The following is a 26,019-nucleotide window of genomic DNA, read 5'->3' on the forward strand; positions in this document are numbered from 1 at the left end:
ACCTTTATGGTTTTCCGCAAACCCTGCTCAAAATAGCACATATACTATTAAAAGGCTATTTTTTTAATTTTAAAACCACTATCTAACCATTCCATAAATTATCGTTGATATTTTAGAGACAAGTATAAACATTTTGAGAAAGAGAAAGGTTTCACCCTTAAATTAACGTTATTGTTTTAGGGGATATTTTTTTATTAATCTATTGGTTCGATTGTATGGACAACAAAATTAATTATGAGATTTTAACATTGTGGTTTTTTAGTTAAAAAACTTCTTGCTAATTCACGGTTTTAATATACCGTAAGAGGAATTATTTTACTCCTTGAAAACCTTTAATTTTTGAGCCTTATCTGTTTTATCCTTTACGTCTTTGACATGATTGTTTAATAAACGTCTTTGGAAATTTTCTAAAACAGTTTTTTACCATCCGCGACCTCGGCTTCACCGCTCTACGTCTATGCCTTGACCTAATATTGTAGCAGTCACGAGGCTGAACTTATTTTTTATATTACGGTACTTAAAGTGCCACCAAGCAAGAAAACACAGCGAACTAAATTAGTTAAAATAATTTACTCGCTTAGGGATAGGCAAGGGCCTAGATCATCTCGGAGGCTCCGGTTGGAACTAATAGTATAGTCCATCAGACTCAAAAATAAGAAATATGCCTATTTCTGTCTTTGAAAGTGTGTTCCGGAGCCGTTTATTCGATTTTTGCTTTTTTGAGCAGGGTTTGCAGAAAACCACACAGGTCTGAGTAGAAAAACCTGTGCAAACCTTTTAAAAATTATGAAAATGGTTAGAAAGTAGTTTTACAATTAAAAAGGAAGCTTTTTACTCGATGTGTGCTATTTTGAGCAGGGTTTGCAGAAAACCATAGGGGTGTGAGAAGAAAAACCTGTGCATACCTTTTAAAAATTTTGAAAATGGTAAGATAGTAGTTTTACAATTAAAAAGGAAGCTTTTTACTCGATGTGTGCTATTTTGAGCAGGGTTTGAGGAAAAATATTAAGGTGTGCAAGGTTTGCATACAAAGCTGTGAAAAGTAGTATGGGGTAGGGTAACGACATCTCGAAAGGTGAGCAAGTTTTGCACATAAAGTAGGGTGGCGTGTTCTCGAACGGTGTGCAAAGAAGTAGAGAGAATGAGGATGGTGTGCAAGGTTTGCCAAATTGGTTTGCTTATAAAATTGTGCAAAGTTGTATGTGTTGAGGGAGGGTGTTCTTAAAAAGTGTGCAATGTTTGCGTAATCAGTTCGCATACGCCAGGTGTGCAAACTAGTTGGAAGAATCAGGATGGTGTGCAAGGTTTACTTATTTGGTTTGCTTATAAAGTTGTGCAAAGTAGTATGGGGTGTGGTTGAAAGGTGTGCAAGGTTTGCGTAATCAGTTTGCAGGCGCCATGAATGTGGAGCGGGATTTGCCAACATAAAAAAGGGACCTTTCACATCAAACTTGGCAGACGCACACCTCCACATGAACTGTAAAACGTACTCTGCCTCGACAGTATTTTTGATGATATTTTCCTTATAGATATCTTCCATCGAAGCACACTCATTTGGGTCTAACGCACAACCAACGAATTCATTATTTCTGGAATTCCATACTACTTTCCCAATAACTTTAACCTCATCAAAGATTAACAGTCCTTCTTTTGGCGGTTTTATGGCTCCTTTATAATTTTCCGCAAATTGGTCAAATCTCTCAGATTCACTCTGTTGGAACTTGTAATCAACCCCTTGTTTACTAGGTATCTGCCGAATTTTTGACTGCACAGAATGAACACTGGGAAGTTTCAAAATATCAAATGAAGCTAAGGCATCATACGCGGCTGGAGACCTAGAATAAACAGCTAGAGCTATTCGGTAGGTTAGTGGGCCAAATCGGTTTCCTTTCGACCCTCTTTCGTACTTATCCTGCTCTTTTTGAAAATCAGTTTTTTCCGTGTCTCTTTTCCAAGCTCTCTCAAGGGCTATCCCTAATACCTTATTTCTTGCTTTAGCTTCTCGAAAAATCTTTTTCAAGTCTTCTTGACCTTTTGAATTAATTTCATTCATAATGACATTCAATTGCTTTGTTTGCTCTGAACTTAATTAAACTGCGGGATTTTCTAGCTTCTTATCCAATTCCATAGCTTTTTTGTTCAGTTTGTGACGATACTTTCGATTTAAGATACCAAACCTACAAGAAGAAAGCCCAGACTGTCTTTTTCGTTTTGTGTTTGGGGTATTTTGTTCAGTCTTCTTTTTCTGATATGAGATGGATCTGAATCAGAAACAAATATTTATTAGCCCCAAATTTAATTCATTCATATTTGATACTTAAGAATAGTAATGGGCACAAAGAGATATATCAGTATCGTGAAAAATATGGCACTTTAACCGATATATCGATTTTAGTTAAATTAACTGATTAATCGGTTCAATGTTAATTTACTGACTAATCTGTTGAGAATCGGTCTATATAATATTTCCATTGATTTAAATAGTTGGTTAAAATCGGAGTCGGTTCCAGTAAAACTTCAATATCGGTTAATTTATGGTACCCGCAATCACTACTAAAAAAATCATTACCTTTGAAGGTATCGGCACTTCCCACACTGGTAAATTTCATCTTTTAGTTGGTCTCGGGCGACATTTTTTGGTGGAACATGCCAAACAGGACAGCTAATGTTATGAAACCGCTCAAAGGGATTTATAATTTTCACGATATTTTTGGTCTGGAAGCTTTTGCAATCCTTCTAGAAATTCTTTCTGTTAGCATTTGTAAAAAAATTAAATCATAAGCAGACATACGTCTAATATTTCGCAACAGAAAACATGATCATCGCTAAGTTTGGATAAAGCGTCGTTGACCACTGCATAATTTATGATTGATGCATTGGATTCAACATTAACAAAGCCGATTTCAGAGAGTGGTTTGAACATAATTAATGTTATGAGAATTCCTCTTGAATGAAACAATAGTCTAATTGGCAAATCAAAGTAGTTTGGGTTCATTTGAATCCCTTCCGCCCGAGTAATTTCTAGTTGTTCGTCTCCACTTTTGAATTTTTTATAAGATAGGCAAATGCCACCTAAAATTAAAGCAATTAATTACAATTCTAATGTCAGTGTTAATTTAGTTATACCATACTTCTATTTAGATTCTTGATATAAACATTTAAAGCTTGAATTAGTGATTCAGATGTTTTACATTCGGCAAATTTAGGTCTTTTAACTTGTAGTTCTCCATCAGTTGACGTTTCTTTGTCCAGTTTTCTTTTGCAGGGGTTTTCTTCCGTTAACGCACAAATATTTGTTTGTGTTTCAGCCGTCCGAAGAAATTTAACTTAGAAATCGCACTGCGTTGACCTTTCATTTGTCAACTTGGGTTCGTTTTTACAATCATACTCAGGAGAAACATTACTTTTCTTAAATTTTTGGTCAAAGGTCTGAATCGTACCCTCTGTTTGAACAAATTTCTTCTTTTTTCCGGTTTTACTTGCACAGATTTGACAACAGTTTGTTTCAGGTAAAAATTACACTGAGTAACTTTTGATGAATCCATAGTTTCCATTTTCCAATACCAGCCGAAAGTAGCCAAGGCTTACCGTAAATACGTATACTCTGATTACTCTCTCATAATTCGCGTTAATTTTACTATGAAACTTTAACGGAAATAAGTTCAGTGATTAAGATTTTACCGCTTTGTACCTTTCAGTCAAATTATTCGGAGAATAATATTAAAAAAGTTGTGAAACGTCCTCAATGAGTTTGTACGACGAGTCGACGACCAAAAAAGATTACAGTTACACAGGATATTTGGAAACTACTTTCAATAAATTTATTCAACCACGTGATTGAAAGGCGTCAGATTTTAACCAATGAGATGGTACACGCGCATCTCTCTGGTCGTCTGCTTGATAAATTTCGTGCTATGCACGTAGAAGCCTACCATAAGATCGCTCTCCCAGACTTTTTGTATGAAATATTATATATTTTTGCTACTATGGATTAGTCAACCAGACAGCTTCTTCACTCGGGATATATGAAGATTAAAAATTATTTCATTTATCATTTTAGTTAACATCTGCCAATGTTTGTATATAAAAAACTGCCTAGAACGTTATCTACTTTTATTTTGTATTCGCGTGAGAATCCTCACTCCCTTCTAACTTTTTTCACTCTTATCCAACCCTGCATTCTTTCTCTCTTTTCTATATCCCCCTTTTCCGAGGGGGTAAATGCAAATGTTTCACCCTGAACCGTTGCAGACGACGGATGGCTGAACCTTCCATTTTTGCCGTCTTTTGGAATATTTACAGCCCTCCGCCGTCTACCTCACCTCCTCCTTCCTCCCCTCCTTTTCTCCGAGTTTTCCTCAAAAGAAAAGAACTGTGCCCAGGGGGTAGAGATCCTGAGTTCGTTGCGTTCGGTCGCTTCTCGCCACAACGCGATAAAAATAGTTTCGAATCTTTACCGCGATCGTTTTTGTATCAACTGGCCGAGAAACCTACACTACGTTTCAGTTCACCCTTAAGAAAAATCTGAATAAAGATTACAATTAAGTGTTGGTATTTGTTGCATAAGGTATGTTTTATTTTTCTTAATTAAGATTCCAATTCGACACGAGAACGACTGACTTAGGCCTAAAGAGTATCCCCGTTTTTAAGACTTAACGTTGTCCCAGAGTCCCCCGAAGATATCTAGGGCTGTTTAAAGTCCTGTAACGGAATCCCCGCAAACGACCGCCCAGACATTCATAACGGGGCATTCCGTTACAATATTTTAGAAATGATTGTGAGACATGCGAGGTGGTGGTATTGAAACTAATTGTATGATATTACTTATATTTTGACCTTCTTTTCGCCGAACCAACGCGTTTCCGTTTCGTTTTCCTCTAATAAATATGTTTTCTTATAAACTCCCCATCTTAAATTGCTAATAAAATTATACTTTCCCCAGTTTTTCCATAAAGTTTTGGAATGTGAATTTCAGCGCAGATTAGATTGGGTATGATTTGTTTGGAGATTCAAAGTTGTTGTAACGGTAATTTTATGAGTTTGCTAGCACTAGCATTTCTGTCAGTTCCCTCCCTTCATTTATTTTCCTCGCAGCAAAGTGTTGTAAATAAGTCGAAAATGCCTTAACGAATTTAACTTCCGACAAAGTTTTAAACTAAGAGCTAATGCACGCCGAGAAATATTTACACACTTCTGAACATGTTCTCGGAATAGCAGACCGCGATCAAAAACGATCCCATGGTCTTTGATTTTAGTGTTCAATGGAATAGTGGTATTAGCAATAGTGTAGACGGATAGGATCTCTCGACTTATCCTTCTAGTATAAGTGATTGTTACGGATTTAGTGGGGTTAATCTTAAGATTATTTATTGTGCACCATTTCGCGATAGAATCAAGGCCCTTTTGGAGATGCTGAAAATCATGTTTTGAGCTAACTATTCTTGATATCTTATTGTCATCTGCGAATTGTAACAAATTGGAATAAATGACAAAAATTATAAATCGTAAAGGTAAATATTAAAAAGGAACGACCCAAGTGAGGACCCCTGAGGGACAGCACAATTTACCGCGTTCGAATTAGAAGTAATTTGCGAATTTCCTTTAAGGACATTCACGCGACCGGACAAAAATTCAAATTCACTAACACCGAGGGCCTCAAGTTTGTCACGAAGAAAAGAGAGAGAAACCCGATCAAAAGTCGTGCCATGATCAGGATAAACAACGTCAACCTGGCCGTGACGTTTGGCCTCTGGGTCGACGTAATTCATAAAATATACGCGGTTAGTTTCTACACTTCTACTCGGTTGACAATCGCTAGGCAGTTAAATTGATGGAAGGTTTAGAATCTCCTAGAAATATCCATGGAATTGGTTCTGAAACTATAAGAAAATTTAGCGCAACCAATATCAACACAACACAGGATATTCAACCCTGCAATATAAACGATATACAGTTTTAAGAAGACCCTCTGGCTACTAAAAAGGTTAGTTTCGGTATTGAAAACAGTCCTGTCATTCCTTCTGGCCCGGTCAAACAAGTGCAGTGGACATTTTCACAAAATGCCAAACTATAAAAGAAAGAGAATAGATTGATTACAGGTTTGATGTTAGCAGTCTGTGAAAAAAGTCATTAAAGATGGCCGAATTCCTGGTGCGATGACCATTGGTATAGTTAGAGATTTCAGTAGAGATGGCCGATACCAGGCTTAACCCGATACCGATCGATACCGGTACAAACATGAACCGATACCGATCGATACCGATATTTACTCACTATTATCCAAAACCCAATACTTCAACCGATACCGATATGGTATCGGTTCATCCCTAGAGTAGTAGGCGCGTACTAAGAAAGATTTTCGCTTATTAGTTGTTAGATAAACTGAATTTAGGTACTTTATATATAAATGAGAACTCGTCACTATTGAAATTCATAGAAATGAGATATTATCACCATCATAACGTTACTAAAAGACCTAAAAATGTCATGTAGCGCCATATAACGCATTTTAAATTAGTATCGGTTTAGTATCGGTATCGAACCAACCGATCCGATACTATCGGAAAACCCGAGTATGGGTGCCGATACCGATATGGTATCGGTACCGGTTCATCCCTAGATTTCAGGGACAAACGTGAAAGCCAACAAAAAATTATTCCAAGAAATGTAGATTATTTGACAAGAGAGAATATCATCCTAGCGCAGGACTTTTAGGGTTTGACCTAGAACATTTGGACATAAAGATAAAAATTGGTTCATGTGTTATTTTCGACCCAAAAAAATATACTAAAAGTCCCCTGCTGTAGAGCGCGAGCATTCGCCGTCATCTTGGAAAAGGGCCGCCGGGAATGCCAGCTACAATGTATTCCACATTCTTCTTCAAAAATTATGAAAATTGGTACTCATTATGACTGAGACCACATGAACATCATAGTAAAATTTTACAGCTCTGTGTTCGACAGTTTGGTCGCCATATTGGAACATGGCCGCCGTAAAGGCTAGGTACATAGATATTATAATCAGAGCTCTGTGAACCTCATTGTGAAATATTGAAGTCATTCATAAGATAGTTTGGCCGCTATGTCGGAAAATGGCCGCCGGGAATGTCATTTAGATGCAGCATATTACCAAAAAATTATAAATATTAGTAATAATTATGCTGAAGACCGTCTGAACATCATTATTGAATAAAGAAGACGTGCCACTGATAGTTTGGGCACAACTTTAGAAAATGACTGCTGTATATACTAAATATATTTCAAACATAAATGGAAACTCGAAAATTATTACCCTAAATTCTGAAAGAAAGAAAAGTTATATAAAGCTGTAATTCTCAGCATGTTAATTAGGGTATATAATTTAATATGGGGGTTTATACATTTTCGTGTTGTTTAAGATTTGATTTAAGACAAATCTCTATCAGTTCGTTCATATTCATCTCGTCAGCCTGAAGATTTTTTCACAATAATTACAAGTAAGAGAACTTGATTGGGCGCAGCAACTAGCTGGGGCTCATCATATTCCAAATTGAACCTGCGGAAACGCCGTCAAGGCACACGGGATCGGCCAGCGGCCCCGACAAACGCCTCTTGAGCAGGTGACAGAAGCTGGACACCGTCAGCGGCGAGCCCAGCCAGGAGGTGGTCGGTGACAGGGAAGGATTAGGACAGCAGAAGGCTCGAGAGGACTGGGGAGCTCCCTCCGAGCACAGTAGTGCCATACGGCTTAAACAGTGTATCCACGACCCTCAGAGGTCTGCCAATAGCGGGGTGAGCCAATTAAGGAAACACCTGGGCGGGGGCGGGGTGCCTTCAGGGAACGGGGCATGGAACGGTCCGAACCAAGGGTGAACCCAAGCACCTCCCGGATTGGCACCTCGAACTCGTGCCCCTTCAGCCACGATAAGCCTTTTTGCTATGCTCCATTACAACTAATACCACGATAATGTCCACGAATCGCTGAGCAAACTAATTCGGATTGTCTACATTCACAGTTCTTTACTCGTTACACAAGAGGTTCCGCACTTAAAGATAATGAGTATTAAAAGTTGGTCTTGAGTGGTTTGAATGGGTCTTAGGATTCGGTATCGAGAACCCATCCCCATTCTTCGGGGTTTAAATCGTTTTTTAGCCATTAGAGTAGCGGAATATCTTGGTTATTTTCACACCCGAATTGGAACGTCTTCATTCTTAAATCTGAAGCCAAAACGACACCAAGAAGAGAATCTCAAATGGAGACATTTGAGAAAAAAAAGTTTCATAGAGCATTTCTTTCATTTACATGCTGTAATTGAATGTGGTTATGATAAGGCGGGGTTTAAAGTAATGACAGATTATCAACATCTTATAAATACGTTGAGAGTTTTTAATGAAAATATTAAGTCAACAATAACTAGGAACATATTTAATCCCGAACAGTGGGGATGGGTTCGCTGTCGCTAAAGTCAAAGACCCATTCTCACCACTCCGATTCCTGCATCAGATATAGCTTTGCTTTTCTTTGTTTCAGATTTTAGGATAGTAATCTTTCAGTGACCATTTTTAAAGATGGGGTCGATAACTTAGACTTGAAAATAGTTTTTTATGGTGTTTAATACGTTCACGAAAATCATCTACTCAGTAAAGAAATATCGAAAAAATTTATATTTCGGTAATATATTTGGCATTTCACGCAGTCATTTTCAAAGATGGCGCCCAAACTATCAGTAGCACGCTTTCAATATTCAAGTATGATGTTTAGACGGTCTTCAACAATATATTTGTACTGTCCTAGTCCATCTGTCATAACCTAGTTCTACTCAATGTATAATACTCCATGTTCCTATCTATCTTTAAAATGTTTATTACTCCATTTTAAGTTCTAGCAGACGCGATCAATAGTTTTGGTCAGGATGACGACGTTGTATAAATCCATTGTTAGTAAATTTAAGTGTTCATTACCGGAGTCTAATAATCCATAGAAATATAAGAACACCAAAATGGCGACGGAGCTCTCGTTTCTTCGTGGGAATGTATCATCTAATCTCAAGTCTGAATAACTTTAATCTACCTCGCTCTATTGACTATTGTTCACATCACCAAGGCTTAGCTGTCAGCTTTACCCACCGTTGCAACCGTTTGTTTTTATCAACCTACCATGGCATTATCTTTACCGCCAATTCTACCGTTTGATCTTCACACCGATAATAACAACCTCAACGCCGCTTGGACCAAATGGTGTCTCCGATTTGAGAACTATCTTCTTGCTTCGGGAGTGAAGGATTCAGCTCGACAGAAAGCTCTTTTGCTACACTGTGTGGGTGATCCTGTCCAGGATATATTCTATGCGTTACCGGGCAGTGCTACAACAGTTGATTATTAATATTCTTAAGCTTTGTTAACCAGTCACTTTGCACCTAAACAAAACATCGACTACGAAATCTTCAAGTTTCGAGAAGCAAAGCAAGTAGCAACTGAGAATATAGATGCCTATTACGTTCGACTACGTACCAAAACATAAACAACACACATATTAAATAGTTAAGGAGAAACCCACTTTAGTGTCTTACCGTTCAGGCTCATAATCTTTTGCATTAAGCCTATTGACTCATAGTTTATCAATAGCCGGATAGGTGGCGTTCTATTGCACTACCTGAAGCGACCCCTATACCGCGTTAGGCCTGTACGTGGGATATATAAAGTCAGGGTTGCCATGCAGTTCGGCTGGCAGTTCACATTAGTCTTTAGTAGTTAACAGTTAGTAGCCGTCTAGTTAAGTAGTGGAGTTCGGTAGTTCTCTCCCTTAAACTAACATCTGTTTAAGTGTCAAGTTAGCTAGCTTGTATCAAAGCTTGCTCGCGTTTTTGTCCAGTTTGATAAACTCGTTCTCGCCCGAACCTACATCTTAACCAGTTCGCGCCGCGTTATTAGAGACAACACATAGAACACTTTCATGGCTCTATAAAACTTGGTAAGAGAGTTAATCTTTGCTATATAATCGAACCCTATTTACTGGCGCTACTTAATTACTTAAATACTTAATTATTGCTAAAGCATTGTAAATATCATAGTCATTTATTATTATTATTATTATGTACTTATCAATTATTTATTTTGTATGTTAAACATACCAGAAAGGACCTGGTTATTAAACTGAGATTATGATAGTAATGCTTGGTCTCATTATTTCAACCTGTTAACCCACCTTTGAAGTGAATCGGTTACACGTGGATATGCGTATTCCTAACCAAGCTAACTCAAGAGAACGACATGTTATGCCGACCATTGAGGACATCATACACAAACTTAATGGTGCTGCTGTGTTCTCAAGGATAGATTTAAACAAAGGGTACCACCAGCTGACATTGGATGAAGATTCCAGGCCAATAACCATTTTCAGCACTCACAGAGGGCTTTATCAGTATAAAAGATTAAGCTTTGGCATAAACTCTGCCGCCGAAGTTTTTCACCACATCATCTATTGCATGATCCAGGATATTAACGGTTCCATTAATGCCACCGACGACATTCTAATATTTGGCGCAACCCAAGCTGATCATGACATAGAATAAACAACGGTTCTAACCCGCCTTCAGGAAAATGATGTTACGCTCAATAAGGACAAATGTCTGTTTAGTCAACCTCGGTTGGAATTCTATGGTCATATCTTTGGGCCATCTGGAATGTCACTTCAAAAAACGAAAATCAAGGCTCTGCAAACAATTGCAACACCATCCACACCAGATGAAGTGCGCAGTCTCCACGGACTGGCCATGTCGCACTTCTCTGACACCACCCTACCACTACGGGTTCTCACCAAGAAAGATGTCCCATGGCATTGGGGTACCGATCAGGAAACCGCTTGGCAACCTTGACAGCTCAGCTCTACCAAGACTTCAGTCTTTCATACTTTGATCCCGCCAAGCAAACCGTTGTTTACGTGGATGCCAGCCCCACCGGCCTTGGCGCCTTTTTATCACAATTGGACTCGAAGGGAAATCTTTACATCATCTCCTTCGCAAGTAAATATCTCACTGAGGTAGAATCAAGATACTCGCAAACGGAACGAGAAGCGCTCGCCGTTGTGTGGAGTTGCGAACATTATCACCAGTACCTTTATGGCTCTGCGTTTAAAGTCATTAAAGACCACCTACCTCTCCTGACGCTGTTAGGCAACCCAAAAGCTAAAACGTCAGCTAGGATCGAAAGATTGAATTTAAGGCTGATGCCTTATGCCATATCACTAGAGTATAAGCCCGGCAAACTTAATCCCGCCGATTACTTATCACCTCACCCCATCGCCACTTTGACACCAAACACATGTACCTCCCCTCTCTCACCTGCCACCGAAGATCACTTATAAAAGATACTACGTCAGGCTATACCGAAAGCCGTCACCTATGAGGAACTCGTGCAAGAATCCAAAGCAGATTCTACGGTGCCACGCGTAATCCAACGCTTGATTACGGATAACTGGCACATTCATCCGTCTGAAGCTGACCAGGACGTTCTCAAGGCCTTCTCACAAGTCAAACACGAGTTATCAGTAATTGACGGTGTGATCTTAAAGGATCATCGCATCTACGTCCCGGCCGCATTACAAAATCGTGTTATAGCTATCGCGCACGAGGGACTATAAATTGTTAAGACGAAGCAACTCTTACGATTCAAAGTTTGGTTTCCTAAAATGGATGCCTGCGTCGAGAAAGTGATTAAATCCTGCATACCCTGCCTCGCAGTCACACCTAACTCATCCACCGAACCTCTAAGAATGACCCCTTTACCGAAAGGACCTTGGTCGGAAATTGCCGTTGATCACCTCGGACCCTTTAAGAATGGTCAATATCTCTTAGTAGTTATGGATGAATTTTCGAGATTTCCACTGGCCGAGATCGTCTCGTCAACCTCCGTTGAGGTCAATGTCCGGGTTTTGGACAAAATATTTTCTGTTTTTGGCATACCAGACGTGCTGAAATCTGAAAATGGACCTCCGTTTCAGGATCACACCTTTACCGCTTACCTAACCAATCTGGGCATTCGACACCGCCGAATTACTCCAATCTGGCCCCAAGCCAATGGTAACGCTGAAAGGTTCATGGCCTCATTAGCTAAAGCCATCTGTGCTGCGGAAATCAGTGGGCAAGATTGGAAGATAGCTTTGACTTGCTTTCTGCGCAATTATCGTATCGCCCCTCATTGCTCTACTGGACAGCCTCCATCCACCATACTGTTTGGCCGAAGTATCAAAAGCAAACTACCATCTGTGTGGCTTTCCGTAAAGCCCGCGTCTACCTCTATCGTAGCTAATGATGCTTCCGCCAAAGAGACAATGAAAAGATATAGTGACAAACGTCACAAAGCCTAACATCACTCGCTGACAGTAGGAGACTCGGTTCTCGTAGAAAATGATCGATCACATAAACTGGCACCGTATTTCAACCCTACACTATATCGCGTCACGAACGTCACAGGTCCAACTGTTACCGCGGAACGAAACTGTCATGTCATCACCCTTAACGCGTCTTTTTATAAGTCCGTACCGCCTGTAACATCAAACGAAGATTCTACTGCTAGTGAAAACCCTATCATCACCGAAGACATTTCTTCTTATAACACGTCTACCCCAGCGGTCGCTTCGCCAACTCCTCCGGCTCCTCTAATGGAACCCAACCGTTACCATCTACGACGTCATCGCGTTCAACCGAAAAGACTAAATGAAGAATTGTAGTTTATATTTAAGTCTCCTAAAGACATCACTAAAGAAAAGGGAATTGTACTGTCCTAGTCCACTTGTCATAACCTAGTTCTACTCAATGTATAATACTCCATGTTCCTATCTATCTTTAAAATGTTTATTACTCCATCTTAAGTTCTAGCAGACGCGATCAATAGTTTTGGTCAGGATAACGGCGGTGTATAAATCCATTGTTATTAAATTTAAGTGTTCATTACTGGAGTCTATTAATCCATAGAAATATAAGAACACTAAAATATTTACCAGTTTTCTTAATTTTTAAAAAGTATTCGGTATCTAAATGACATTCCCGTTGGCCATTTTCCAACATGGCGGCCAAACTATCTCAAAAATGACTTCAATATTTTACTGTGAGGTTCACACAGCTTTCATTATGATATCTATAAATTTTCATAATTTTCCAACAAAATGGTGAAATCAACTGTACCTAGCATTCACGGCGGCCATTTTCCTGTATGGCGACCAAACTATCAAATACAAAGCTGTTAAATTTTAGTATTATGTTCATGTTGCTACTTCATTATATGCACCAATTTTTCGTAATTTTTGAAGAATAATGTGGAATACATTGATGCTGGCATTCCCGGCGGCCATTTTCCAAGATGGCGGTGAAAGCTCGCGCTCTACAGCAGGGGACTTTAAGTATATTTTTTGTTGGGTCAAAAACAACACATGTACCAATTTGCATCTTTATGTTCAAATGTTCTAGGTCAAGCCCTTTTTAGCCTATCTGTCCTGGCCTACTAGGTTAAGGACAAACTGGTAGCAATTGCAACGCCTGTTCTGATCAATCTTGTTGGAAAAAAGGGGTTCGCTATTACAGTTCTCTCTATTACGATGTCAAAATTAAAGGAACCCTCGGCCGTATTCTGCAGAAAAGTTAAACTCCTCCTGCCCTAAGCTTGCTGATTGGACCGTCAACTATTGCCCTTGGACTTCTAATTGGCGGCGTCCACCGATGACGTTTACATTCCTTGGGGCAGTGATTGCTGAAAATTCCGCGCAGACTCCGTTGTAAACTATCAAATGATACACCTAATTCAAAGTGTTTTTGTATCAACCGACAAATAAGTAACCGGTTAAACAACGATTTTAAACGTAGCTTCGGTAACTCCATGTGCTTAATACAGCCACAGCAGACGACATTTACGATCCCTGCTATGATCAAGTAAGTAAAGTAGTGAGTGTAATTTATTAAAGGATTAAACCATAAGCATATCAAACTACCCGTAAGCGTGAATCGGCGGGAAATTAGCCACAGGCATTTTCTAGGTAAAACTCGGGAGACAAGTCTTCCTGGTGGCACAAAAGGGAAACTTTATTCAAATCGCGCAAGGGATGCTACAGGAAGCTTGGGAATAAATACAAGGATTAATTTATATCTTATTCTTACCTATTATAAGCTCTACCTTTATTAATACTTGTAATCACAACAAACATTGTCGTCTGATAGTGGGGCTAAAACGTGGATTTTGAAGTTCGCGTAATAAAGGCATGCGGCAACCTACACTTTTATCTTTTGTACTTATCCTATTCATAAGAAACCAGTTGTACTGTGTACACTAATCACTAAGAGTTTTTCCCATTTTCTTTAAAAATTCGAGATAATTTGCTGTTCCTTATCTTAAAACAAGCTGCCCCAGCAGAAAGGACACTCGTGCGGGATATGTAAGATAATAAAAATTTAAACAATAGGGGCTAAAAAAGCGAGCATTAGATAAAAAACTCTTTGCTAGACGCCATACCTCCAGTTGTGAACTTGTGAGAGTCTAATAAATATTAACAGTAGAACTCGCAGCAGACAACTCCTTTTAAAGACTTAAGCTATCCACTAGCACCATCGCGCGCCACCATCCTTAACCCACCGCACCAACGCGTGCTTCGGAGGAGGCGGAGTCTATTTATCCTTTTTTGCGGCTTCAGCTAGATTGCGTTCTGGTGGAGTCACCAAATAAGTGTTTACTTTAAAAAATCGAAATCGCAATGATGGGGATGAAAAGCCCGAACACACGGTATTCCTGTCGCCATGCATTGCCAAAGCTACGCTAGAGAGACCTTGAAAACCGGGACCAATACCTCGTGCGAGGGGGGGATTCTCCCCCGCACGAGTAAAAACAACTTAAGTCTTAAAAGCCCGTACTAAGTACCGCTGCCATTATTGCAGAAGCAGACGACTGCTTAGATTTCCGGGTTATAAGGTGGTAGGGAGAATCGGGAAGGAAAGAATTGCTTCGTTTTCCCTCTAGGTGGCGTAGAACCTCAAATTTCTCTCTGGCGCCCTTGTACAATGGTGATTACACGTGGTCTTATTGGGAATTCACGCTTACGGGTGGTTCGATATGCTTATGATTAAACTAATATGTTTAATTTATGAAGTATTCAACTAATATGTTTAATTTATGAAGTATTCAACTAATATGTTTAATTTATGAAGTATTCAACTAATATGTTTAATTTATGAAGTATTCAACTAATATGTTTAATTTATGAAGTATTAAACTAATATGTTTAATTTATGAAGAATTCAACTAATATGTTTAATTTATGAAGTATTCAACTAATATGTTTAATTTATGAAGTATTCAACTAATATGTTTAGTTTATGAAGTATTTAACTAATATGTTTAATTTATGAAGTATTCGACTAATATCTTTAATTTATGAAGTATTCAACTAATCTCTTGAATTATTCCCGGAGTCAAAGAATCTCTTAAATTTTTCCAGGCTACAACTAATCTGTTTAGTTTTTCAAGGATTCAACAAAACTTTAAGGATAACACTAACCCTTTCATTTTTCAAGATTCAAGTTTCAACTAATTTCAATTTCAAATGGCTGGCGCTATGGCTCGTGTCTTGCTTGCTCAAGTAGCGGAGGATCTAGAAGCAGCAGAACGGCAAAAAAGATATCGTCAAACGAGAGAGGAAGGGCGCGCAGTTCTTATACCAGATGCCGAGTTTTTGCGCCAATATCGCATGACGAAGGCCAAAGTCACCGAGTTGTGCAATTTGTTTAGACCGGAGTTGCACATGAATAAGAAGGCCGTAACCAATATGTTTTCTCTGTCGAGGATGAAGTTCTAGTGACGTTACTCTTCTATGGTTCTGGTGACTTCCAACATAGCCTCGCAAGTAATTACGAGCACGGAATGAGCCAGTCCTTCGTAAGCAGAGCTATTGAAAGAGTGACGAATGCCATTAACATCAGAATGAGGAATGCTTATGCTATATGCTTCCCTACTGGTGATGCTGAAATCATTGAGGTTAAGGTTAGTGTCATATTAAATCTTTGGACCAAATGTTGTGTGTTATATCTCTTATTTCCAAATGTCTTAGGAGTTATTCAGGCTTACTTGCTCTTTCCCTGAGGTACTGGGTGCCATTGACTTCACACATGTTGGAATTAGAGCCCCAGCCACGGATCCCAATGCATTCTTGGACAGGAAAGGAAATAATTTGAATAATATACAACTAGTAAGTAATATTTCATACTTGTCAAAAAATATGCATATTAACAAGATTATGAACAGATTTGCGACAATGAATGCAAAATTACACATGACGAAGCCATTAAGCATTCATTTGGCGTTTCAGTGGAGTGTTGGAGCGATTTAAGGCTGGGGACATGCCGCGTGGCTATTTGCTTGGAGATAGTGGGTACCCACTGCAATCATTTTTACTTTTGCGCTCTATAGAGCAGCGAAAGTTGATCCGACTGGTCGGCCGGCTGGCTGGATTTGGTGTAACCACATAAAAAGTTTCGTCATAAATTAACATTTTGTATTACAAATTTCCCGCGAATTTTCGACTCCAAATTCACCCACAGTTCACGTTACACCTCCTAGGTGGCGTAACGCATTTTATTTCAAATGAAATTATTTTTCTGTCGGTGTCGGGAGGCGAACCTGCGACGTCCCAATCCATACTAGACGTCAGTGAAGACGCCCACGCTACCAACTTAGCCACGCTCGCTTATAATATAGAGCGAGTTAAGTTATAGTAAAGAAAAGAGAGAGGTAAATGGATATGAACCCTCCCACCCCCCTAGCGCTCCACTGGATGCAGTCGAATATTGTAATGCGGTAGAAGAGAGACAGACAGACTTCGCACGCTCGCCAGACTGCCTTTAGCGCTGTTTTGCTTGCAATTTTTTGAAATTTATAATTATTATATATCTTTTTAATCCTAGGCAAAATTAGATTTCTACTTGGGAACTTAAACATTACAATTAATATTATCATATTAATCAAAAAAGAAATTAAAGTTCTCCCCGACGAAAGGCGTGCTAAGCAGAGAGAGTTTTCTAATTTCGCCAATGATATCGTTTTTGAAGACTCGTCTGCTTAAAAGTTAGGGTCAAGGTTTTATACGCGTAAGAAATTGCTCTCTTGTCAGGTTGATTTACTAATCAAAATCAACAACTGAATGAAAAAAACTATATAACTGACATAAAATAATAGGTAGATTTTTGCAGAATTAAATTGCAGATTCTTTGCAGAATTACCTAATCATTTTGGATTTTCCGCTCTCACTGGGTTCATCGACTAATAACAGTTACGTAGGTGATAATTATAAAAATAAAATCAACAACTCAAAAATATAAAATGAAATTTATGATCAAAATGAAACTAATTTCAATCAACGACAAACGGAATCAACGTGTTCATCTCTCCATCCACGGAAATATGAAATTTCTACATGAAAGTGCTATCTACCTAACAATTTTTAGAAATGTAATTTTAATCAATGAAACGTACATAAGTTAACTAATTATAAGTCGCTAATTTGATTATTATATTTAAAAAAATTATATTATTTAAGTACTAAATTTAACGATGGTGTAGATAGATAGTACCAATAGAGTATTCAAGGATTGATTACGTTAATATCAACGTATTAAACCAAAAGTATTTAATTATAATTTGGAATTTCAATTTAAATTTATACAGTTTTTTAAATGCCCATTGAGAATGAGAGTCTGTCACTGAATGTTGAAGACGTCCAGTCTCTGCCAACTGATTTAAATTTCAGGCCCTCTCTGTGTGAAAGGGGGAATTAAATTAACAAGACTTACAAACTGACATCATCCTTAAAATAAATAAGGAGTATAAATGAAAAGTTAAATCAAGGTATTGAAGGTTTAATTAACGTTACTATGAAAGTATAAAAAAAAATTTACAACTTAAGCTCATCAATAAAAAGAGCTTTAAGATAATTATTAATAGGCATAAACAAACTACAACTTAAGCTCATCAATAAAAAGAACATTAGGATTATTATTAATAAGTCTTTCCTATAATGGGGGTAGTAAAACTGTACAAGTTCAGAAAGAACATATAATTTTGTTTAAGTATGGACTAGCAATATTTTACTATTTTGTCTTCCTTAAACTTTGTATTCTGGCAGCTCTGTTGCCAAGAGTTTTTTGTTAGTTTGCTTTGGTGGCGATGGCCTAGGTTGCCAATGTATTTTCCTAACCTCAGGCTCATATGCGAAAATGCCTAAGTGTGTACCTTATTCTAATGTTAGGAAAGGATTTTAAAATATCCATGCGGTGGCATAACTAGTTAAATATCAGCAACAGTTGAAAAACCTTGGCCTAACTTTTATTGTGGTCTGCTATAGTATAAGGTACAATTCGTTCCGTAATATAAATCGGTTACATAATAATAAAAATAAAAATTTAAATAAGATTTGCAAACGCTTCAGAAACTCCCGTTACTACTCGGACCCCGATACACTTATGACCGAGGCTTAAACCTCCTGAGCGTCCGTAGCTCGCGGCCATCTTTATTGTTTACATGGGCTCGTCAGCAGGGTAGGAAATAAGACAGGTTTACAAGTCCAAAACCAGTTTATTAATTGCTCGGACCAGTTTATTTATTCCAAAACTTGAGGTCAGTGGTCCTAGGGACCACTTTATTAATTATAGTTTGTGGAAAAAGTAGACGGTGGGACCAGTTTATTAATTCGGGGTTTCTTATTAGAATTTTTCTAGCTCAACACATTTTCTACCAATTCTACTCATAGGTAGTTAGTACTCCTTGGCTACAACTTACCTACAAAAGTTTTGTAGTCTAGAATGTAGTCCGTCGGCCAGATGGCCAAAATGAGGAATTCAAGTACCAACTCGGGCACCATATTTAAATGTTATTTTCGATAAGATGGGTGCCTTAGATGTATGGGAAAAATTGGTGTGGGGTTCTATCGCCCAGCTACTCAAAATGGCGGCCATTCCAAGATGGCCGCCAGAGTGGTTCTTAAATGACACATATCTCCGCTGCTATTGGACGGATTTTCATGCGGGCTTTACCAAAAGAATGACAATGAAACGTTCTATTATTAACCTTCTATAATAAATTTTAACTTGTGGCGCCATCTAGCGGACATTTTGCCAAAATAGGATTTTATGCTTTTTCAGACCTATATATTTTTGTCCTATAAAGAAAATTGCTGAAACGTAATTATTAAAACGACCTTCAATCGAAAGCAGGCATTCTTATCTACGTTTTCATGTAAGATTGAGCTATCTGACGCAAAAAGGAGCAGAGTTATAAAAACATTTGTCTTGGGGGGCTTAGACGTTTTGTACAAAATTAAAAATGTAATTGCTGTATTCCATTACTCCAAAACTGAAGAGAATTCATATCTATCTTGAATAAGTTAGTACTCTAAAAACCTTTCTCTGGGGAATTTAATTCAGTTAGTAAGCTTATTTAAAGAAACATTTTATATCAAGGAAAGTAAGAGCAATTTTATTTTTCTCTCTATGAAACCAAACGCTGGAAGAGTTCTCAGTCGTCTTCACTATTCGAAGAATCAGTGTCTTTAGGGTCTCGTAGATACATATCTTCTTCTTCGACCATATTTGTGCAATTTGTATTTTTGCAAGCTGCAGTACATTTCAAATTATTTAATATACATGTACAATCGTTTGGACGGCAAACACGCGTGCATTTGCAAGCCATTAGAGATAGCACTATATCTGGAGCTGGTGGGCCAGTCATCCAAAGAATGTCCAGTCCTTCCTCGCCCTTTGTCCACCCGTAACCATCTGTTGGGTCCGGAATGTCAGCAAATGCTTCGAGGCTTCTCTTCCAAATTGCAGCCTGGTAATTTGCTCTTAAAGTGTGCTGCCTAAGCGTATCCGCGCATGGCGGCAATTGCCCCGATTCGACATTTCCTTTCTTGGCACGAAATATCTGGTACCTCAGTGTATTGACATCTGTCACCTTTGTGTTATTGCAATATATTTGGCACGTTAGTTTTTGAATTTCGTCAAAGATATTTTCATCAAGGTTCCACTTTGCACCGAGACCATGTATGGTTTTTCTGTATTTCTCATTTTTGAAAATAATCTTTAGTGCCTTTAATTTGCCGTGACCTGCCATAGCGCTAACGGTATCACAGCCGGTAAAGGCGTGAAGACCTATCAATGCGTTGCACGTTTCAACTCCTATTGCATTGACTAATTTTGAAACATCTAGAATTCTGACTTTTGATTTTTAGATGCTCACTAAGTGTTGAACTTTTGTTACAAATTATGCAAACGGTATTACTTTTTTCGCGAGATTTAGACATGGTGACTCCACTGTGTAAAGAAATATCAACTTTAACTCACCCGCGCACTCGCAAAGTGAAAAACAAAAACCAAATTTAAACACTGTTGGGTATTCGCTGATTCATTCCCTACCAACCTTACACCGAGGGGCTGACCACTCTTAGATTACGGTTAACTCTGTCAAAGGCAGGGACTTTATAAAACTATCCGAAATCCCATAGTACAGTCAAAGGTAGAGCGTTTACATTGCTTACGCCGAGTGACCAGCCCCTCGTCTAACACCACACAGAGAATTATAGCTTGAGTTTTTATGACCCTTAGCCCGGGAACCAGGGAATTTAACAAAGCACGAACAAAATTTCAACATACACTGTAAGCTACTAGAATATAGCGTATAACACTAAAAATGGCTCGATTAAAAATTTAAAACTAACCCATCTTGGACGATTGTTTTTATAACTCTGCTCCTATTTGCGTCAGATAGCTCACACTTACATGAAAACGTAGATAAGAATACCAGCTTTCGATTGAAGGCCGTTTTAATATTTACGTTTCAGCAATTGTCCTTATAGGACATCAGTATATAGATCTAAAAAAGCATAAATTCCTATTTTGGGAAAATTTCCGCTAGATGGCGCAACAAATTAAAATTTATCATAGAAGGTTAATAATAGAACGTTTCATTGTCATTCGTTTGGTAAAGCCCGCATGGAAATCCGTCCAATACCAGCGGAGATATGTGTCATTTAAGAACCCCTCTGGCGGCCATCTTGCAATGGCCGCCATTTTGAATAGCTGGGCGATAGAACCCCCACACCAATTTTTCCCATACATCTAAGGCACCCATCTTATCGAAAATAACATTTAAATCTGGTGCCCGTGTTGGTACTCGAAATCTTAACTAGCTCAAAGACTAATGAGTCTCTTGTAGTCGACAGTTCGATGTGAAGTATGGTCACATTACAGAGCGTGGCGCACATGCGCAATCGGCGCAAGCGAAAGAGAAAAAATCAGAGAAGTTTGTTTTTGTTATTACGGCCGAGGCTTAAGTTTTACGCCGATACTCCGATAATCGTGTCGCTTCGTGAATCGGGCGTTCCGCGTGCGTGCTTACAGAGCCTCGGCGACGGTTATTATCAAATTTCTTTCATTGTTTCATCTACTGACCCTTTCCAGTGTTTTATTTTTAACCTCTTAATATTCACAGAAAAATAATAAATATGGTTATAATACAGGGTTGCCACGTAATTTTCAGAACCAAATTCCCTGAATTTTCCAGGTTTTCCCTGACCTTTTTGGGCCGAAAGTGTAAATGTTTACAACACGTTTTAAGTGCTTATAATTAAATAAACTCAATCTACATTAAGTTTTCCAATGTATTTGTTTCACCAAAATTATTAAGAAACATTTTAACTAAAATATCAGTCCGAGAGATTTTTTTGAAGGCATTTACTTTATAGAAACAATTTTAGAAATTTTTAAGGATTGCTCTAGAGTTTTCTGTGTTAAGAGAGGATGAGGCGAAACTTTCATTACTCTTCCGATAAAGACATCCCCAGAAATTTTACACACTAAAATCAAATTCTCCCCCACCTCTCTATCTCACTCTCTAACCGTATTTTCGGGTTTACCCTTTTTGAATTTCCCTCTCAAAGGATCACGTGACGTCTTACTCCTCGGCTGTGCGCGTGAGAGCCATGGTGCCCGGCCGTTATAAAGCACCTTCCCCCTTCTATCTTTGACTCTCCTTTGGATTTGTGCTCCCTGATACACCCAATAGAGGGCAAGATGAGATGTCATAAATAGGGAGTCACTATTCACTAACTCACTACCAAGTATCAACCCAAATTCATTTCAGTTCGGTTTAACAAACTGCTTTAACACTGAACCAACTCTGATTCCCCAGGCTCATGCACCGAAGCCATTTTGGTAGAAATAGGCTCGACGGTTTAACGTGTAGTGTGTACCCAGTTTTTATGAATAAAATGGTTAGAATTTGTTGTTTGAAGAGTTGTAGAAGCTCAAGTAAAACAGAAAACTTGTGCTTCTTTCGAATACCGGGCAGTTTAAAAACCAAGGAGAAGCAATGTACAAATTATCCGCTAAGCGACGTAACCTTTGATAACAAAAGTTGGGCCTTGGAGCTGAGTCCTTAAGAGAACATTCTAGAATACGTTCAAAGCATTTCGTCTCGGGTATATATTATCCTACAAATATTAGGTTCCAGTCCACTCATAGAACAGATTTTGTTAATTACTTATTTAATTAAACTGTAAACCTAATTTTTACTAGATTGGTTTTACTCATAATCGGAATGCTATTTTATAAACAATGGAAAAAAACCCGAAAACTTTAAATTTGCCGTGGTCAATGAATATAGTAATACTAATTCTAGTCACTAGAGGGCGCGCAAAAGTGTAATCTGGCCGGGGCCATCTTGTTATATATTGATATGACAACTTATGCAACGTTTACGTCTCCCGCTATTACCAGTTCAGCTCCAATGAAGCCAGATCTCGTGGTAAAGTGTTCGGAATATATACAAGAGACCTCATCACCTAGGCTACCACCGACTGCTATTTTAAAGTAACATCCTTTTAGGAAATAATCGGCAATGGATGTAGTGAGTTGCCATCGAGTGTGCTGGTGCTATTGTGGAAAAAAAACTTCCAAATAGTAGCAGGTATTTGAGGCTGGAAATCTGTGGAACTCCGTTTGTCCTGGAAAACATATTCCATTACATTTTCCACATTATTTTCATTTCGCATAGCTTATTAAAATACTCAGATATCTGATCCCCATTTAATAAATTTTCTGGACCATCTATGGGTCGTTTTAGCATAAATGGAATTCCTAATGGATTTTGTTCATGGGTGTTCCAATAACACAGTACGAAGACATACAAAGTGCGGAACATTGTTTGAATAATTTGTCTAACATCCATCTTACTGTAACCACAAAAATTAATTGCAAATCTAGGATTTTCCGAAGAAAAATTAATTATTCGTTAAATTACCATCATTAACACTTTGCTTTCTACTTGATAACATGCCACAAATGAAGATCAAAACCCCCATTGGTTTGATAAAACAAATTTTAGAGCAATATCTAAACATCGTACCAAACAGTCGCAAATTTGCAAACAAAGTATGTCTCTTCTGGATCTACCCTTTTAATTTTATCAATCGTTTTTGGATTGATAATATAGTCTTAGATATAATAGACCATTTCATTATTGACATGGTGGAAGGTAACTTTACAGGGCGTAGGGGTCCGTCAATAAGCTGCGCTAGAGGCAGTGCTTGTCAGATAGCTCCAACTGGCGAGTCCTCTAGGAGAGTCGGAAGAGACCCCTCCGCCCCAACGCGTTGTTTTCTCAACAAGTACTTACAGGAATGATCTATTCACAAGAAAGTTGAAAAAACTAGATTCACCTAAAAATATGCAGATGTGGCTAGACGTTTTTGTTTTTCAGTGCCAGCAATCTTGGACCATGTGCTACAAACTCTGGCGCACCTGTTTAAATCTCTGGCCCCTAAATTTTGGAATATTTTTTCTATAACAGGTGGGTTGGAGGAAAGGAATGATCCAGCCCATTTATCTACCACAGGAAGATTATCTTTCTCCTGCTTTGTTTCTCTTTTCGAACTTTTATCTTCATCAGATGAAGTTGACACCACTTTGTCAGAATTTAATGATTTTACTGTATAACTGATTTCATTTTCTACGTCTGCTGAACTTTCAAATGGTGATGGGTAATGACAATAATCATTTAAAAAATGTCTATATTAGATCTGTTGAAGTAGACGTACATAACATAAAAACTATGTTAGAAAAGACCTTATTAATTAAACACTAAATAACAAGGTATATAAAGAAATAGATTATTAAGGTCATCCGTGTCTTCGAGTTACTGAGAAAAATTCACAAACTGATCTTTTAACCCAGTTCAATGATCAGTTTGATTTTGAAAGTTTTATGGACTTCAATTTTTTGCGATGGATTTAAATTAGGGATTTAAGAAAGGTATTCAGAAACAGCAAATTTTTTTTGCCAATTATTAATTTTTTGTTGTCATTTGAACACGATTTAAATATATTAAAGAAATGTTTTTCATTCCAAGTAATTTGTCAATGCTCAGTTTTACTGATCAGTTTGTTCAAAAGTCTATTTTAATTTGATTAAGATGTATTTTCGAAAAAGCCAACTTTGACTACAATTTTTTTAACAACAATTAGTTGTTTTGGGTCATCTGACTGAAACATTATTAAAAAATGCTAATTGCTAGTGTGGTTAGTAAACGAGTATAATATAATAAATTTTAGGCCCATCAAAGAAAAAAAAATAATTAAATTATGACAAGGGGGAATTCCAAAGATTTTAGCAGTGAATGATTTCCTAAAGAATAATCTGTTCATTAAAAACTGCTCAAAAAAATTCCTTAACGGATGGTGAAATTCCTTCATCATATCTGTCTGAGAGAGGCGGGATTGTCAATCGCACTCGTCTCATAGACCATTTCGATGGAAAAAGGCTCAAACTGTTTGTCTCGCTTTAGGTATACTCCAGCGCGCGCTAATAAGACGGAAAAGGCTTATATGTACTAGACATTATTGGTTGACAGAATTATAATGGTAATAGTACGTTAAGTGCTCCAATTTCCCGTCATCCTGGCGTTCGCTATTACGATCCACAAAAGCCAAGGCATGAGTTTAAAATGCACCATTATGGATTTGGGTCCGCATTTATTCGGAACGGGCATGGCGTACGTCGCTTTATCGAGAGTGACGTCCTTAGCCGGACTCCATCTATTACAGTTCGATCCGACTAAAATTAAGGCGGATAGACGTGCCATTATGCAGAATAACAGGCCTGATCTGTCTCTATTGGAAATAACGGAGTCGAAAGAAAGTCTCGAGGTAGGAAAAGAAGTGCGCCTACTCTATCAAAAAGCCTTTTAGAAGGCGACGAAGAGAGATTTATATAGATACTACGTATTATGGATTTCCAACTCGTACCTTCCACAAGGCATTTCTCTCTGGCGCGCGTTTCGGAGAGAAAGCAGACAATTTGATTCTTCTTCCCCCTCTCGAAACTCTAATTTAGAACGGAATTTCGTTTCATTTTTTTCACCGCGCTTGCGTGAAATGCCAAATTGGCGGCCACTAAAATGCATACCGTCAGTAGTCTAAAACCGTGACCTTAGAATGGTAGTCGGATGCGTCCGTTCATCTGTGTGCTAGAGTGCACAGGAATAGGGCTGTGCGAATAAGAAATAGCAATGTTTTTGGTAGAAATAGTAAGATTGCAATATCAAAAGTACCTTAATATATGGATTTGAAAATTTGGAAGAAAATAAATATCCTGAATTTTCACCCTATTTTTAAGTTTACACTGCTAATTAAAGGTGCACAGCTTCGAAATTTATGTAGTATTATTATAAATAACATGTGCTACTCTCTTGTTTCTAGTCTGTCAAAGTGTCAAAATGGTTTATTTGCTTTATATCCCGCTTAATAGTTAGCATTTAGCGTTTCGAGACTTTCTAGTTTGCTGTTATGTGTTTTAGTATTTTGGTTACTTTCAAACAGTTTGAAATATGGGCATAGGTATGCAAAACGATCAACAAGACGCCAGTGAATTTTTGATGGTCCTCTTGACGACACTATGCCAAGAAATGGAAGCCGATTACTCTAAGGCTCTAAAAGATCTTTTTTGGTCAAAATCCC

At 38.1% G+C, this 26,019-nt stretch overlaps 1 protein-coding gene across 1 annotated transcript; it reads left to right on the forward strand.

Moving 5' to 3' along the window:
• The first annotated feature begins 15,561 nt into the window (after positions 1 to 15,561).
• On the forward strand, positions 15,562 to 17,154 carry LOC149668537 (uncharacterized). The gene is made up of 5 exons (XM_089840810.1): positions 15,562 to 15,812; positions 15,854 to 15,998; positions 16,066 to 16,203; positions 16,260 to 16,382; positions 17,125 to 17,154. Exons 1-5 carry the CDS (start codon positions 15,562 to 15,564, stop codon positions 17,152 to 17,154), a joined length of 687 nt encoding a protein of 228 aa, XP_089696936.1.
• The last annotated feature ends 8,865 nt before the right edge of the window (positions 17,155 to 26,019 follow it).

This window comes from Phalangium opilio, unplaced genomic scaffold, assembly GCF_054372755.1.
Source record: "Phalangium opilio isolate 3A_F unplaced genomic scaffold, DU_Popi_V2 ptg000055l_1, whole genome shotgun sequence".
NCBI lineage: Eukaryota > Metazoa > Arthropoda > Arachnida > Opiliones > Phalangiidae > Phalangium > Phalangium opilio.